The following is an 18,691-nucleotide window of genomic DNA, read 5'->3' on the forward strand; positions in this document are numbered from 1 at the left end:
GTTGAAATTATCTTTGTACCTGTAACAGAATATATATACATATGATATATTATATTCTTTTATACTTTCGTTTCAGTCATTTGAATGCAGCCATGCTGGAGCATTGCTTTTAGTCGAACAAACTGACCCCAGGACTTATTCTTTGTAAGCCTAGTACTTATTCTATCAGTCTCTTTTGCCAAACCGCTTAGTAACAGGAATGTAAAAAATCCACTCAAAAGGCTTTAGTTGGCCCGAGGCTATAATAGAAGACACTGGCCCAAGGTGCCACGAAGTGGAACTGAACCCAGAACCATGTGGTCAGAAAGCAAGCTTCTTGCCACACAGCCACACTGCACCTATAATATAATATACAATATAATATGATATGATATAATGTAATCTAGTATGATATAATACATAAATAATGTAATATATATATATATAATATATATATATATGAATGATATATATATATATATATATATATATATTTATATATATATATATTTATATATATATATTGGCAGTGTCGGCTATAACCTAGTCACCCGTATAGTCAACCAGGTGATACACGAAGGAGTCATACCCAATGACTGGTGTAGCAGCATACTAGTCAACTGCTACAAAGGTGAAGGTGATGCCCTGGATACAAATAATTACAGAGGTATCAAGCTGTTGGATCAGGTAATGAAGGTTACGGAGAGGGTCATAGCCCAACTAATTAGAGAGAGAGTTAGTTTAGATGAGATGCAGTTTGGGTTTGTCCCAGGGAAAAGCACCACTGATGCTATATTCCTGGTAAGGTAGCTGCAGGAGAAATACCTAGCCAAAGATAAGCCCCTGTACCTGGCTTTCGTTGACATGGAGAAAGCCTTTGATAGGGTCCCCCGATCCCTCATCTGGTGGTCAATGAGGAAACTAGGTGATAGATGAATGGCTGGTGAGGGCTGTGCAAGCCATGTACAGATGCCGTAAGTAAGGTTAGAGTTTGCAGCATGTACACAGAAGAATTCAAGGTAGAGGTTGGGGTCCACCAGGGTTCAGTACTCAGCCCCCTCCTATTTATCATAGTCCTCCAGGCAATTGTGGAGGAATTCAAGACAGGTTGCCCCTGGGAGCTCCTCTATGCTGACGACCTCGCTCTAATCGCTGAGTCACTATCAGAACTGGAGGAGAAGTTCCAGGTGTGGAAGGAGGGTTTAGAATCGAGGGGCCTTAGAGTCAACCGAGCTAAAACCAAAGTACTAATAAGTAGAAAGTTAGAAAATCCACAAATATCCTCAGGAAGATGGCCCTGCTCGATCTGTAGAAAAGGTGTAGGTAGAAACTCTATAAGATGTACCCACTGTAAGCTATGAACACATAAGAGGTGCAGCAATGTCAAAGGTAGGCTAACTGGGAAGATAGTTTTTGTATGTGGCAGATGCTCTGGAGCATTGACCTCCGAAAATCTGCAGAAAACAACTTCTTCCGTCACTTTCCGGGGGGAAAAACTAGAAGTAGTTGATAGCTTCCGCTATCTAGGTGACCAAGTCAGTAGTGGGGGCGGGTGCGCTGAAAGTGTAACTGCTAGAATAAGAATAGCCTGGGCAAAGTTTAGGGAGCTCTTACCTCTGCTGGTGACTAAAGGCCTCTCGCTCAGAGTAAAAGGCAGACTGTATGATGCATGTGTACGAACAGCTATGCTACATGGCAGTGAAACATGGGCCGTGACTGCTGAGGACATGCGTAAGCTTGTGAGGAACGAAGCCAGTATGCTCCGATGGATGTGTAATGTCAGTGTACTTACTCGACAGAGCGTTAGTACCTTGAGAGAAATGTTGTACCTAAGAAGCATCAGTTGTTGTGTGCAAGAGAGACGATTGCGCTGGTATGGTCATGTGGCGAGAATGGATGAAGATAGGTGTGTGAGAAAGTGCCAATCCCTAGCAGTTGAGGGAACCCGTGGAAGAGGTAGACCCAGGAAAACCTGGGACGAAGTGGTGAAGCACGACCTTCGGACGTTAGGTCTCACCATGGAAATGACTAGAGACCGAGACCTATGGAAGTATGCTGTGCGTGAGAAGACCCGGCAAGACTAGTGAAGCCATAATCCGTGGCCCCTACCTGGGACGTAGTCAGTCCACCTGTGCATACCTTCCTTCTTGTGACACTTGTGAAGACCTGTTGAGGCAAGTGAGAATCGAATCAAATCAAATCAAATCAAATCGAACCAAATCAAAATAGATGAACATCAATGGAATTTGTATCCTTGTGGTACCAGTGCCGGTGGCACATAAGAAAACCACCCGAACGTGATCGTAGCCAGTACCGCAACGACTGGCCTCCGTGCTGAGGGCACATAACAAACACCATCCGAGCGTGGCCGTCCGCCAGCCCCGTTGGCACCTGTGTCGGTGACACATAAGAAAACACCATCCGAGCGTGCCGTCAGCCAGCCTCGTCTGGCACCTGTGTCGGTGGCACATAAAAAACACCATCCGAGCGTGGCCGTCTGCCAGCCTCGTCTGGCACCTGTGTCGGTGGCACATAAAATCACCCACTACACACTCTCGGAGTGGTTGGCGTTAGGAAGGGCATCCAGCTGTAGAAACACTGCCAGATCTGACTGGCCTGGTGCAGCCTTCGGGCTTGCCAGACCCCAGTTGAACCGTCCAACCCATGCTAGCATGGAAAGCGGACGTTAAACGATGATGATGATGATGATGATATATATATATATTTATATATATATATATATATATATATATATATATTTATATATATATATATATATATATATATATATATATATTTATATAATATATATATATATTATATATTTATATATATATATATATATATATATATATTTATATATATATATATTATATATTTATATATATATTATATATATATTTATATATATATATATATATATATATATATATATATATATTTTATATATATATATATATATATTTATATATAATATATATATATATATAATATATATTCATTTAGTTATTGATTTATTTTTGAGCAAAACATTTCATTTCACATTGCTCTGAGATCATTTGAATGACTGATGTGTGATACACTTGTGCACCTGTACAGGCAATGTCAATTTGATGGAAGGAGAGTGCTTATGTGAATACAAACATTTGATCACTATGAAAAAAAATCTTCTGTGCAGGTTATTCAGTAAGAATCATCCAACATTTAACAACAGGAGAGTCCATAACGATATATATAAGGTAAAAAATGGAGTTGTTGGCATTGCATTTAATCCATGGTTTAAATTTGTTTCAACAACATATGAGGCTGATAAATCATAAAACATACATGGATATAGAAGAGAGCAATGATATTGTCATATTGATTATAAAATATGTATTATATAATGACTGACCCATAGTCATTTAGTCATAATGCTTGTGAACAAATGAATACAATTAGAGAGGGGATGAATATATTTATGTAAGGGTATCCAGATGACCCAGCAAGAGGTGATGAATTCCTTCAGGGAAGAGGAGTTAATGTTAGAAGTATTGAGGAGGGAATAGATTGACAGTTTAATTTTATTACACTGTATTGTAATTTGACTTTCAAACCAACCAACATCATGACCTATTTTTCTCCCCATATTTTTCTCTTTCACATTCCATCCCTCTCCTCTCCTTACCCTCACTGTGACCCAGATTATGACTTCACTTTTGATTTTCTATTTTACACTAGACCTGCCATGTAAACAGACATTGTAAATTTGGCATTGTATATATTTTTTTCTTTTTCTCTTGCATCTCTTAATCCTTTTTCTTCTTTTTGATAAAGGAAACAAAAAAGAGGGAGTGAGCTTATGTAAATACAGTCATTTTATCACTATATACAAAGAATCCATGTGGCTGTTCAGCAAGAAATTGTGGAGTCCATAAAAAATATATAAAGTGAAGAATGGAATTGTTCGAATACCATAATGGTTATCTCCTGAAATATTTGATTTACTTTTGTTTCTTCCATTGGCATATTTATTCTCATCATACACTTCTTTCATTGCTGCTTTTCCACTTTATATATCTGTACTAGTCATGTGTCTTCATTTTTCTGATTCCATATATTATTTGATCGTCTGTCTCTTTGTTGGCTCACAATCTTATGTTATTTATCTTGGTTTATACACACATACACACACACATGTATGTATAAATTTTAACTTTAAAAATTATCTAAAACCAATCTTTAAAATAAAACAGATTAATACAGATCTAAAGGAATATATGGAAAAGAATTTTGTAAGTGCTTTTTTGGAAGCCATCAGTTCTTCAAACACAATACATGTATATCAGTGAAAACTATACACATTGGCAAGAGAATTTCCAGTAAACCAATGTTGGCATCCTGAACCAAAAATTGTTCCATGTTGTATATTCCATCTGAATGCAATAATCAAATGATTGGCCCAGTAGGCCAATGGACACATGTTACTAACATATTACTAAAATCAGCACTGGATTTATCATTAAGTAAAATAAGTATATGCTTCGGATATCAAGGGAAGTGGGGTACCACAGAAATGGTAAATGGTTTACAACACAAAAGAAATCATTTTAAACTTTTTTAAATAATATTTGAAGTGGTTTATATGATAAGAAATTTAATTTCGAAGTGTTCACAGTGTCATAGTGAGGATCTGATCAAAGATTTTGCATTTAAAAAAAGTAAGAGAAAACTTTTGAAATATATATAAAGTAGAAATATACAAAAAAAAGCAACATTATTTTCTATCTTACTGTTAGTTTAGTTTCATTTTGAAAAAATCGAAATTTATTTCATGGTTTATTATTATTTATATTTTGAATCTGCAGAGAAATGGCTAAAATTTGCCGTGTTTGACCTGTTGAGGCAATTGAAATCAAAATCAAATTCGATGACTTGCATCCGTGCCAGTGGAATGCTAAGAGTATCATACAAGAGAGATCGTTGCCAGAGCAACAAGCTGGCCTCTGTGCCAATGGCACATAAAGAGACACCATTCAAGCATGATCGTTACCTGCATCGCCTTACTGGCACGTGAAAAAAACATTCAAGCGAGGTCATTGTCAGTGCTGCTAGACTGGCTCTTGTGCCGGTGGCACATAAAAAAACACCAGCTGTAGAAATTCTGCCAGATCAGATTGGAGTCTGGTGCAGCTATCTGGTTCACCAGACCTCAGTCAAATCATCCAACCCATGCTAGCATGGAAAGCAGACATTAAACGATGATGATGATGATGATGATGATGTTACATATTTATTATTGCATACCTTGATATTGTGTGGACTAAGATCACTGTTAACAGGCCGCTGGTATTTATAGAGTGTTAAACACTTTCGGTATGCAAAATAGGGACTCCTTCATAAAGTAACTGCTGCATTTGTTGAATATATAAACAGTTTGGCTGCTTGTTTCTCTGGAGACTGTCAGAATGATGTGGACCCTTCTGATGGGAATCCAATAATGTTTGAAAATTGATTAAAGCTGTTCATTGTTTTTTCAGTCTGTTCATCATTTTTTGCCCTGTTTATGTATATATGCATTTGCTAAGATATGTCAAGCTAAGTAAAGTCACTGTCTTCCACACATACAGGCTTGCATTTTCAGGTGCTAGTGCACTTAAAAAGCACCTGAATCAGTGCCACTTAAAAAGCACCTATGCTAGTGCTGCATAAATGCACCCATGCCAGTGGCATGTAAATAAAAGCACCCAACACACTCTGTTAAGTGGTTGGCATTAGGAAGGGCATCCAGCTGTGGAAACCATGCTTCAACATACAATTGGAGTCTGACAACTTCTTGTCAAACCATTCAACCCATGCCAGCATAGAAAGCAGATATTAAACGATGAAAATGGTAATGATGATGATGGTGATGAGGGCACCATCCTTAGTGCCTTTATGAGTGTTAATCCAGCCCTGACTAAAATGCATGATATTTAGAAAAACAAAAAAAAACTGAGAAACAACATATACATTAACCCTTTCATTACTGTATTTATTTTGAGATGTTCTGTGTTTCTTTCAATTACTTTAAATATAACAAAGAATTTAGTAAAATAACTTAGTTATCATTCAGCTAGTGTTAGGAACATAAATTGTGATTAAAGTTTGGTGGAAGATTTTAATTCAAAACTTATGTAAGCAAGACATTTGTACTCAGAGCCAGAGCTGGTTTCAGCCAGGTTGGTAACAAAGGGGTTAATAAACTCTTGCAGAATTCATCAAAAAGACCAAAATGGAAACAGAAGTTCAAACAGGATGCTGATTCCTTGCAGTTTTGGCATCTTTGATAGCATTTTCTTTCTTCTAAAATTCATGTGGTTCCCTTAGTGGTCGATGATATTGTGAGGGAGGTAATCCTTTCTTCAGTATTTGGTAGGATTAAAAATTTTAATTTGAAGAAGGAAATTATATGGAAAAAGTAAGTGTAGAATTAGTACTGAGAATTTGACTTTGCCAACACATGGTTTCGGATTAAATCCCACAGTGTGGCCCCTTAGGCTAGTGTCTCCTGCTATAGCCCAAGACTAACCGAAGCCTTGTGAGTGAATTTGGTAGGTGGAAACTGTGTGAAAGCCTGTTGTGTGTGTGTGTGTATGTGTGTGCATCAGTGTATGTGTGTGCAGTTGTGCATGTGTGTGCATGGCTTTGCATCTATACTTGTCCCCCACCCCTCCCACCACCACCTAATAACTGTTGTTGGTTTTGTTTATGTCTCTGTAACTTAGCAGTTGAGTAATAGACTAAAAACAACTAAGAAACAGACTTAAAAAAAAAAAACCATACAAGGGGCCAGTTTCTTTGACTAACACCCTTCAAGGTGGTGCCCCAACATGGCAGCAGTGCAATGACTGAAACAAAACAGATAAATGGTAGAAGATTTTCTTTATGTTTACTTATTTCAAAGTCCTTGAAATTTTTGTAGTGGCTGTGTGCTAAGTAGTTTGCTTACAAACCACATGATTCTGGGTTCAGTCCCACTCCATGGCACCTTGGGCAAGTGTCTTCTATTATAGCCTCAGGCTGACCAAAGCCTTGCGAGTGGATTTGGTAGATGGAAACTGAAAGAAGCCCGTCATATATATGTATATATATATATATATATATATATATATATATATATATGTATAGGCACAGGAGTGGCTGTGTGGTAAGTAGCTTGCTTACCATACCAACCACATGGTCATGGGTTCAGTCCCACTGCGTGGCACCTTGGGCAAATGTCTTCTACTATAATCTGTGAAAGAAGCCTGTCATGTGTACATATATATATTTATATATATATCTGTGGGCAATAAAGAAATATATATATATATATATATATATATATATATATATATATATATAGATAGATAGATAGATAGATAGATAGATAGATAGATATATATATGCATGTATGTATGTTTATGTTTGTGTGTCTGTGTTTGTCCCCCCACCCAACATCGCTTGGCAACCGATGCTGGTTTGTTTACGCCTCTGTAACTTAGCAGTTCGGTGAAAGAGACTCATAGAATAAATTCTAGGTTTACAAAGAACAAGTCCTGGGGTCGATTTGTTTGACTAAAGGCAGTGCCCCAGCATGGCTGCAGTCAAATGACTGAAACAACTAAAAGAAATAAATGAAATAAAAGAAATATATTTGTTTGCTATTTGTCCTGGATCAATCCTAATCGAGAGGACATATGATCAAAGATATTCCATTCATGACCATCAAGTCTGACCCTTTTTAGCATTCTTTCTTTCTATTTTGATATTTCACACTACGGGTGGGTTCTTTTTTAAGATGCTGGAGAGAGAGAGAGAGAGAGAGAGATTTAGTTGCTATTTCTTGCACATTGATCTACCATATGACAGTTTCCTTTTGTACGTGAAGTATTTCAAATGTCTACAGCATTTATAAGTTAGAGAGGTTTTTTTTCTTGAATCTTTTTTTTCTTTTTCCTTTTTGCTTGATTTAAATTCTTCAATCATTTTCAAATCTTAGACACTTTATTCAAAAGACAGAGTATTTTGTGTGCATGAGAGAGTGAGAGAGAGAGAGAGAGAGAGAGAGTGAGAGAGATTTACTTTTAACTTGATTCTTATTTCTTATTCTACTGATGAGTGTGTTGTGCCCCATAGCTACAAAATAAAAGTTTAAATTTGATTATGATTTTTTTTATTCATTACCAGACACAGATATCATATGTTTACATATATTTCACACAAGCATACATTATGCATATATATACATATACATATGCATATATATATATATATATATATATCTTTCTCTCTTTTCTCTTTTACTTGTTTCAGTCATTTGACTGCGGCCATGTTGGAGCATCGCCTTTAGTCAAGCAAATCGAATCCAGGACTTATTCTTTGGAACCCTAGTACTTATTCTATCAGTCCCTTTTGCCGAACCGCTAAGTTACGAGGATGTAAACACACCACCATCAGTTGTCAAGCAATGTTGGGGGGAGAAACACAGACACACAAATATATATATATATATATATATATAAAACATTATTGGTGAATTGAAGAAATGGAGCTGAACGCAGATTGAACAGAAATCGTTTTATTTCATTCTACACGTGTTTCGAAAGGCACAAATTACCAAAATCCGATTGAATAATGGGACCATATTGTGTCTTTCTCTTCAGGAAGAAAAAAGGAAATCCGTTGGAAAAACAAAAACAGAACAGAGGCGGAGCAAAAAACAAATCGAACTGTGCTCCTAAGAGCCCAGATTTGTTTTTTGCTCCGCCTCTGTTCTGTTTTTGTTTTTCCAACGGATTTCCTTTTTTTTCCTGAAGAGAAAGACACAATATGGTCCCATTATTCAATCGGATTTTGGTAATTTGTGCCTTTCGAAACACGTGTAGAATGAAATAAAACGATTTCTGTTCAATCTGCGTTCAGCTCCATTTCTTCAATTCACCAATAATGTTTTAATTTCAATTATCCGCACCAACGCACGGTTGCAACGCCAGATGGTTGTACCTCCAACCGTGCTGTTTACTGCTGTGATTTTTGCTACTAAGGTATCGGTTAAACTGTTGATTAATCTACTACAAGATTATTCATCTTTCTATTTCACATTATATATATATATATATATATATATATATATATATATACTTTATTTAAAGCAGCAGAAAATTCAACAAAACCTGTTACTCTGAGTTCCCGTTGCCGTTCATCGGGCAGTTTTTGCAAAAACTGTCCGATGAACGGCAACGGGAAACTCAGAGTAACGGGTTTTGTTGAATTTTCTGCTGCTTTAAATAAAGCATATTACTCTACCACTGGTGTTTGAGTACTCTTTTTTCCACCCTGTTTCACATTTATGTGTTTACTCTGGTATATATATATTATATATATATATATATATATATATACATAAATTGCAGTGCCCCAGCATGGCCACAGCTCATTAGCTGAAACTGGAAAAATCAAAAAAAATATAATATATATGATATGGGCTTCTTTCAGTTTCCGTCTAGCAAATCCACTCACAAGGCTTTGGTTGGCTCGAGGCTATAGTAGAAAACATTTGCCCAAGGTGCCACACATTAGGAATGAACCCGGAACCATGTGGTTGGTAAGCAAGCTACTTACCACACAGCCACTCCTGCACCTATATATATATATATATACATATATATATGTATATATATATATGTATGTATATATATTTTAAAATCAATATCATTGTCATTTTAACGTCCACTTTTCTGTGCTAGTTTGGATCAGATAGAATTTAAAGTGGTACCGATTTTCTATGGTTGGATGTCCTTCCTGCTGCCAAACCTCACCTGTTTCCATGCAGTGTAATATCTTCCATGATCAGACAGGCATGCTTCCGTGAAAAATTGGAAATGAATGACGCCGCTTGTATAACAATGGCACTTGTTTACAACTATCATGCTACGTCAAGATAAGCAGACATCAACACACATGCATATATGCAACCATGTATACAGATATACATACATGTGTAAACATATACATACATACACACATGTAACCATGTACACAGACACGCATACATGTATAAATATATACATGCATACATATATCTATCATCATCACCATCATCTTTGAATGTCTGCTTTCCATGCTAGCATGGGTTACACAGCTTGACTGGAACTGGTAAGCCAGAGAGCTGCACCAGGTTCCAGTCTAATTTGGCATGGTTTCTACAGCTGCATGCCGTTCCTAACATCAGCCACTCCAAGAGTGTAGCGGGTGCTTTTTAACAAGCTACCACCACAGGTTCTTTTATGTGCCACCAGAACCAGTGCTGGTTATGTGACACTGGCATCATGCACAATTCAATTTCACTCAGCTTGACAAGCCTTCTGAAGCACAGCATATCGCCAAAGGTCTCGGTCACTAGTCATCACCTCCATGAAAGCCAACATTCAAAGATCATCCTTCACAACCTCATCAAATGTCTTCTTGAGCCTACTTCTTCAACAGGTTCCCTCCACAGCTAGAGATCAGCACTTCTTTACACAGCTGTCCACATCCATACACATCACATGACCATACCAGCATATATATATATGATGATGATGATGATATATATATTAGGTGGCACGTAAAAAGCACCTACTACACTCGCGGAGTGGTTGGCATTAGGAAGGGCATCCAGCTGTAGAAATACTGCCAGATCAGACTGGAGCCTGGTGCAGCCTCCTGGCTTCCCAGACCCCGGTTGAACCGTCCAACCCGTGCTAGCGCGGAAAACGGACGTTAAACGATGATGATGATGATGATGATGATGATATACCATCCGAGCGTGATCGTTGCCAGAGCAGCCAATTGGCTTCCATGCCAGTGGCATGTAAAAGGGCACCATTCGTGCGTGATCGTTACTAAAGTCGCCTTACTGGCACCTGTGCTGGTGGCATGTGTAAAAGGATTCGAGTGAGGTCGTTGCCAGTACCGCCTGACTGGCCCCCGTGCCGGTGGCATGTAAAAAGCACCCACTACACTCTCGGAGTGGTTGGCGTTAGGAAGGGCATCCAGCTGTAGAAACTTTGCCAGATCAAGATTGGAGCCTGGTGCAGTCATCTGGTTCGTCAGCCCTCAGTCAAAATCGTCCAACCCATGCTAGCATGGAAGGCGGACGTTAAACAATGATGATGATGATATATATATATATAAGATTTATAAATCTTATGTCAAAACTGTATTGAAATTTTTCAATATGTGCCCCATCTGTATCCCTGCAAATTTCAAATCTATCCTTAGCATTGCAAACACATTTTGAAGTATTTCAGGAGTTATCTCCTGCACTACTAACTGAATGCTCTCTTTACGTTTAGCTAAACTATTGCTCCATCCTGAGGCTGGGGCTGGAGAAAAAGATTGCAGCCAAATTGAAAAAAAAAGCTATTGTGGACAGATAGGTGGGATCCAATAGGAAGGAAAATGAAGTTATAAAAATTATAAAATCATTAAACAATATTAAAAATTTATACACTTTTAACACATATTAAACATGATAAACATAAATAAAAGTGAGTTTTAAAAAAAATGTCCAATTTCACTGTAATAGATAGTTAATTCTAGGACACCGTGTATATATCACAAGCTTCAGTTTCCATCAAGGAAATCCATTCACATGGCTTTAGCCTAGATTTAGATTAGATACATTTAGTTAACTTTTGCTGGTATTGAGTAAATTCCATCAATTACATGTTGGGTTCTGTTTGTCAGGAAACATTAAACCACTGCAATATATATATATATATATACTGCAGAGGATTTGACAGACCCTATTGTAGGAGGTTTCCTCCAGCAGAATGCTGTGGTCATCTCTGTTGAAAGCTGTAGTGAAGTCAAGATAAATGACATATGTGTTGGAGCCCTTTCCCAGAACATTTAAGCAGTTCTCTGCCATCACAACAATTATGTTTGTTGAGATCCAGGAAATTATTCCCCTCTAGGAATACATTAATTATTAACATCATCATCATTTAGCATCTGCTTTCCCTGCTGGCATGAGTAGGATGGTTTGACTGGAACTGGTAAGCCAGAGAGCTGCACCAAGTTTCTGTCTGATTTGGTATGGTTTCTATGGCTGGATGCCCTTTCTAATGCCAACCACTCCAAGAGTGTAATGGGTGCTTTTTATGTGCCACCAGTACAGGTGTTTTTATGAACCACTGGCACGGGTGCCAGTCATATAACACTGGCATTGGTCACGACTATGATTTTACTTGGCTTGATGAGTTTTCTCAAGCACAGCATATCGCCAAAGGTCTTGGTCACTTGTCATTACCAATATGAGCAATTTGGAAGATTGGATGGTAATTACTGCAAGTGACTTGTTTACGACAAGTGGCCGGTTCCTCTTTTTATAAACTGGGATGACAAATTAAGGGTAGAAAATTTTCTAGTATAAAACCTAAGACCAGTGATTTCCTTCAGAGATTACCTTGATAAAATGCAACTTAATGTCTGCACTCCTTCAGGACACTACCATGAAAGTTATCAGGTGTGGATCTTTACTCTCTTTTACTCTTTTACTTGTTTCAGTCATTTGACTGTGGCCATGCTGGAGCACTGTCTTTAGTCAAGCAAATTAACCCCGGGACTTATTCTTTGTAGATGCAATCCCATGGGCACTCATGACTGAAGGAGGTCTTTATCTTATATATATATATATATATATATATATATATATATATAAATGTATATATGTATATATGTATGTGTATATATATATATATTATATATATAATATATATATATATATATATAAACATATATATATACATATATATATATACACACACACACACATACACACACACATATATATTGAGATGGATTGAATGTTATAAAGATTTTTTCCCCTCTGTGTTTTTTTCTGATGTAGCTGACTTCAAAATATTTAGCATAACAACCACTCCTCTTTTAGGCACCAAATATATTTTTTTATTCTGGTTTAAATTGATGTTGTTCAAGTTCCATATAACTGTTTAGTTCTTGTTTTTCTATTTTATTTTCTTGTTTTGTTTTACTTTTTTTTTACTTTATTTTGCTTTCCATTTTATATATTTGTTCCTAGAGAGCTTCTTGTTTTTGCTTTCTCTCTCTCTCTCTCTAATTCTTTGATAGCCGAAAATTTAAAAGTTGTAAAATTTTTTTTCAAAATGATAATAAAAGTTAATGTACCATGTTGATGAAAAAAAAAAAACGAAATAAAGAGAAGATATTTTGCAGTTGATGGTATTTTATAGCTATTATTTACCAATTTAATGTCTTTTCCATTCATATTGATGCCGTTGTTGTTGTTGTTGTTGTTGTTCTTTCCCCAGTTTAATATCCTTTTAACTGTTGTTACTCTGGTTGTTCTTGCTGTTGTCATTGGTATCCGTGAGATTTTTCTTTTCCTTTTTCTATTTTTTTTTCTATTTTTTTTTTTCCATTTTTTTTTTTAACAACATCCTTCCTAAAGCTTTCATCCAGACATGCCAGAAGGCAGCTTACAGATAATTTAAAATTCAAAGATTAAAATTTAACAGCTGCATCGGCAGGGGAATATAAGTAGAGTTAAATGGACAAATAAAATGGCTGCAGTCTTCGAGAGGCTGACATAATCGACAGTACTAAATCGATGGCTTCTTAGTTGATAAAATATTTACAACCAACTAATTCCCTTGGCAAAGCAGCAAAGATGAATCTACACAGTTAATGGCACTAAGACAAACTATACTACAGAATTCTCCTTGAAACAATAGTGGAAGAGATTTCCAAAGTAGTCAGCAGTCTGAAAACTAAGCAGCCAAAAGAATGAACAAATGTCTTTAGTTCATAAAAAAAAAGCAAAAATAAAAAAATCGATAAATAAATGAATAAATAATAAATAAATATAAAAACTACAAACAAACAGGTAATAACCATAAAAATTTGTTTCTAACACAGGCACAAGGCCAGAAATTTGAAACACAAGGTTAGTTGATTGTTGCATTTTTTGGTATAGAAATTGATGTAGTTTATAGGAGAATATTTAGGGTAAGCTTTCAAATGTTATCACTGTCTTCCTAAATCCTGTTGCCTTTCTTCTGGAATTTTTCATTGTCCAAAGTTGTCTGGGTGGGCGCATATATAATTATTTTATTCTTTTACTTGATTCAGCCATGTGACTGCGGTCATGCTGCAGCACTGCCATAACCCTTTCGTTACCAACCTGGCTGAAACTGCCTCTGGCTCTGTAGTACAAATGTCTTGTTTCCATAAGTTTTCAATTAAAATCTTCCACCAAACCTTAGTCACAGTTTATGTTCCTAACCTTTAGCTTAATGATAACTAAGTTATTTTACTAAATTCTTTCTTATATTTAAAGTAATTGAAAGAAACACAGAGCATGTCAAAATAAATACAGTAACGAATGGGTTAAAGGGTTTTTTAGTCAATGAAATTGACTCCAGGACTTATTCTTCATAAGCCTAGTACTTATTCTATCAGTCTCTTTTACCGGACTGCTGATTTATGGTGATGTAAACACTCCAACATCAGTGGGGGACAAGCATAGACATATACTCTGAGACCCCCTTTGGTCACGATACGGACCATGGTATTGCACTTAGAAAGTTACCCTCCCAGGCACAAGTCCAGGCAAGGTTGTTTATGGGAGACCAGCAGTCGCCCATGCATACTGGCCTGCCCTCTCCACGCCACCAGTGTTATCCAAGGGTAAGGCAAAGGCCGATACAGCTTGGCACCTGTGACATCGCAACTCATTTCTACAACTGAGTGAACTGAAGCAATGTGAAATAAAGTGTCTTGCTCAAGAACACGACACACAGCCTGGTCTGGGATTCGAGCTCACAACCTCACGAGCATAAGCTCGATGCTCTAACCACTGAGCCATGCGCCTTCACATAGACATATAGACACTCTTTTACTCTTTTACTTGTTTCAGTCATGTGACTGTGGCCATGCTGGAGCACCACCTTTAAAATATATGCACATAAATATACGCACATAAATATATACAAATAAATATATAGGACAGGCTTCTTTCAGTTTCCATCTACCAAATCCACTCACAAGGCATTGATTGGCCTGAGGCTAAAGAAGAAGACACTTTCTGAAGGTGCCATGCAGTGGGACTGAATCCAGAATCATGTGGTTGGGAAGCAAGCTTCTTATCACACAGCCACACTTGCATCTGTAAGTCTGTGCTTTTTTGGCTGTAAATTTTGGTCTGAAAAATTCAACTTGTATGCAGGAAAAAATATGCTATCTTTACTGTTTATTTTTTACTTGTTTCAGTCATTAGATTGTGGCCATGCTGGGGCACTGCCTTCAAGAATTTTAGTTGAGTAAATCAACCACAGTACTTATTCCTTTGTTAAGTCTAGTACTTATTTATTTGGTCTCTTTTGCAGAACTGCTAAGTTATGGGGATGTAAACACACCAACACCGGTTGTCAAGCAGTGGGGGGGGGGGGGGCAAACACAGACACAAAGATGCACACACATAGATATATATACAACAGGCTTCTTTCAGTTTTCATCAACCAAATTCACTTACAAGGCTTTGGTCGGCCCGAGGCTATAGTAGAAGTCACTTGCCTATGGTGCCACACAGTGGGACTGAACAGGGAACCATGTGATTGGGAAGCAAGCTACTTACCACACAGCCACTCCTGCACCTATCAAATTTAGTTTCACTGTGGGTGAAATAAGAATGTAAATTCTGGCATTGAAAGCCCTTCTTCTGAATCCATTACAATGCTGGGAACCCTTCCTTATCATCAGCAGGTGTCTCAGAGTCATGCATTTCACTAATTAATTGTACACTTTGCTTGAGCAGGTTAGTGAGAACTGAATAAGCCTTTACTTGTGGAAGGGTTCCAACTGCAATCTCTTGCACATCGCAGCTGCCTTGAGCTGGTTTCTGCTGTCATGCCTATCTCCTTATCTTTTTTCTTTTTTTTTTTTCCTTTTTACTTGTTTCAGTCATTTGACTGCAGCCATGCTGGAGCACCACCTTTAGTCGAGCAAATCGACACCAGAGCTTATTCTGTGTAAGCCTAGTATTTATTCCATCTCTCTCTTTTGCTGAACCGCTAGGTCACGGGGATGTAAACACACCAGCATCGGTTGTCAAGGGATGATGGGGGGACAAACACGGACACACAAACACACACACACACACACACACACACACATATATATACATATACGATGGGTTTCTTCCAGTTTCGTCTACCAGATCCACTCACAAGGCTTTGGTCAGCCCGAGGTTATAGTTGAAGACACTTGCCCAAGGTGCCACACAGTGAGACTGAACCCATGACCATGTGGTTGATAAGCAAGCTACTGACCACACAGCCACTCTTGAGGACTTTCTTCAGTTGTTTGAATCCCACATCATGTTTCTGCAGGAAATAGCATACCAGTCTTGCTGGAAAGTTATAGCCAACTTCAGTAAGCAATGAGGCTGCATGCCATCCTTTGACAAGAGCTCCAGTACTTGATTGGTACTTTATATCATCACCCCCTGTGGAATCAGACAAATTTAACCATACCTGGATTTGAATTCATTAAAATAAAGAGCCTGAGTATTTTGTCAGATACTCCAAACATTATGCCAAGCCACACAGCCCTTGTAATAATAAAAACAGTTTCTAATTTAGACACCCATATATATGATATATATGAAATTTTGAATTTAGTTTATGGACCCCCAGTACTACCTTTGTGGACAACCAGGGGTCTGCAGACCTCAGGTTGGGAACAACTGGTTTATAATATCATATAAAAATCACCCTTACTGGCACCATATAAAAAGCACCCAGTACACTCTGTAAAGTGGTTAGTGCTAGGAAGGGCATCCAGCCATAGAAACCATGTCAAAGCAGGGATTGGAACCTGGTGCATCAACCTCGAAAGGATGAAAGGCAAAGTCAACCTCGGCAGAATTTGAACTCAGAACGCAATAATGCTAATAATAATAATGATAATAATAATAATAATAATAATAATAATAACAATGGTTTCAAATTTTGCTGCAAGGGCTGAAATTTTGGGGGAGGAGATGAATCAATTTCATCAACCCCAGTGTTCAACTGGTACTTATTCTATCAATCCTGAAAGAATGAAAAGCAAAGTTGACCTCGGGAGAATTTGAATTCAGAACAAATAATAATAATAATAATAATAATAATATAATAATAATAATAATAATAATGATAATAATAATAATAATAATGATGATGATAATAATAATAATAAATAATAATGATGATGATAATAATAATATAATGATAATATAATATAATAATAATAATAATAAATAATAATGATGATAATAATAATAATAATAATAATAATAATGATAATAATAATAATAATGATAATAATAATAATAATAATAATAATAATAAAAATACTCCCTGAACCAATCATAAACACTAAGACAGATGAACATCAAATAGATAAAGAAAGTCACACAAATATTGACCCAACAGAACTACATGAGCTAAAAAATCAAATCATGATTGAATGGCTGAAAATTAAAGAAACCAGCATGGATGAACGTGATACACTCCCTAAAATCCGCAACTCTAACCAAAACATGAAAATAATTGGTAAAATTCGGTTTGCACTTAAGGATATAATTTCACCTAATGATGTTGATATCACAAATCTCAACCACCTATACAATGCATCCGCGAAAATCTCAACAATCCTATGTGGTGTAAAGATTAGAAAACGGCAACATTCCCACAAAAAGCCTTCTTGGCAAGAGCGTTTGCAACAACAAATTAAACTATTTAGATCTGACATTGAATATTTGAAAAACCTTCAGGTTCACAAGACTACCAAACCTACAAAAACCCAAAAGTTATTGAAAAAATACAATATGAAAACTATATTTGATATTGATGCCACCATAGAAACCATCAAACAAAAGGTATCTGCCAAAGCTGCCCGCATAGCGAGGTATGAGAAGCGTGTTAGATTTTTCAAGGTCAACAACATGTTCAAAAATAACCCCAAGAATTTTTACAGGAAGATAGGAAAAACAGTGTTTACTGCAAGGTCTGTACCATCAAAAGAAGAAGTGCAGGGACTTCGGAATAAAATTTGGGCAGAAGAAAAAACACACAACGAAAAGGCCCCCTGGATTGACAGAATATCTACAGAACTGGACCCTTAGAAGAGCAAAAGTGGGAGGGTGTCAAGGTAAAAGATATAAGATCTGCTCTCAGGAGGTCAAGCAAATGGAAGTCTCCAGGAAAGGATAAAATTCCTAACTTCTGGCTGAATGCCTTCCCAGAGAGCCATGAACTGCTAACAGAACTGTACAATGATGTTTTGCAACACCCTAGTAGGATGCCTCCCTGGCTAGTTAATGGGTTAACATTCCTGCTTCCAAAAAGTGAAGAAACAAATGAACCAAAAAACTATAGACCCATAACCTGCTTAACAACTATGTATAAAATGCTAACATCTGTCCTGACGGAATATACTTATAGTTTTTTAACAGACAGCAGCATATTCCCTAATGAACAGAAAGGATGTAAACGTGGATCCTACAGCTGTAAAGATCAACTACTCATCAATAAGATGATCTTAGAAGATTGTCACAAATGATACAAAAGCTTATCAATAGCCTGGATAGACTATAAAAAGGCTTTTGATAGCCTACCACATAGCTGGATTAGGAAATGCC

At 37.0% G+C, this 18,691-nt stretch overlaps 1 protein-coding gene across 2 annotated transcripts in view; it reads right to left on the minus strand.

The window, feature by feature from the left end:
- Positions 1 to 18,691, minus strand: part of LOC115209440 (kinesin-like protein KIF6) — a 301,512-nt gene that overhangs the window by 35,001 nt on the left and 247,820 nt on the right. For both annotated transcript variants that reach the window (XM_036500945.1, XM_036500944.1), the window contains one exon: positions 1 to 19. This exon is cut by the window's left edge and continues 117 nt beyond it. In XM_036500945.1, coding sequence (XP_036356838.1) covers positions 1 to 19 — 19 coding nt within the window. The remainder of the gene's footprint in view (positions 20 to 18,691) is intronic.

The sequence above is a fragment of the Octopus sinensis genome, linkage group LG3, assembly GCF_006345805.1.
Source record: "Octopus sinensis linkage group LG3, ASM634580v1, whole genome shotgun sequence".
NCBI lineage: Eukaryota > Metazoa > Mollusca > Cephalopoda > Octopoda > Octopodidae > Octopus > Octopus sinensis.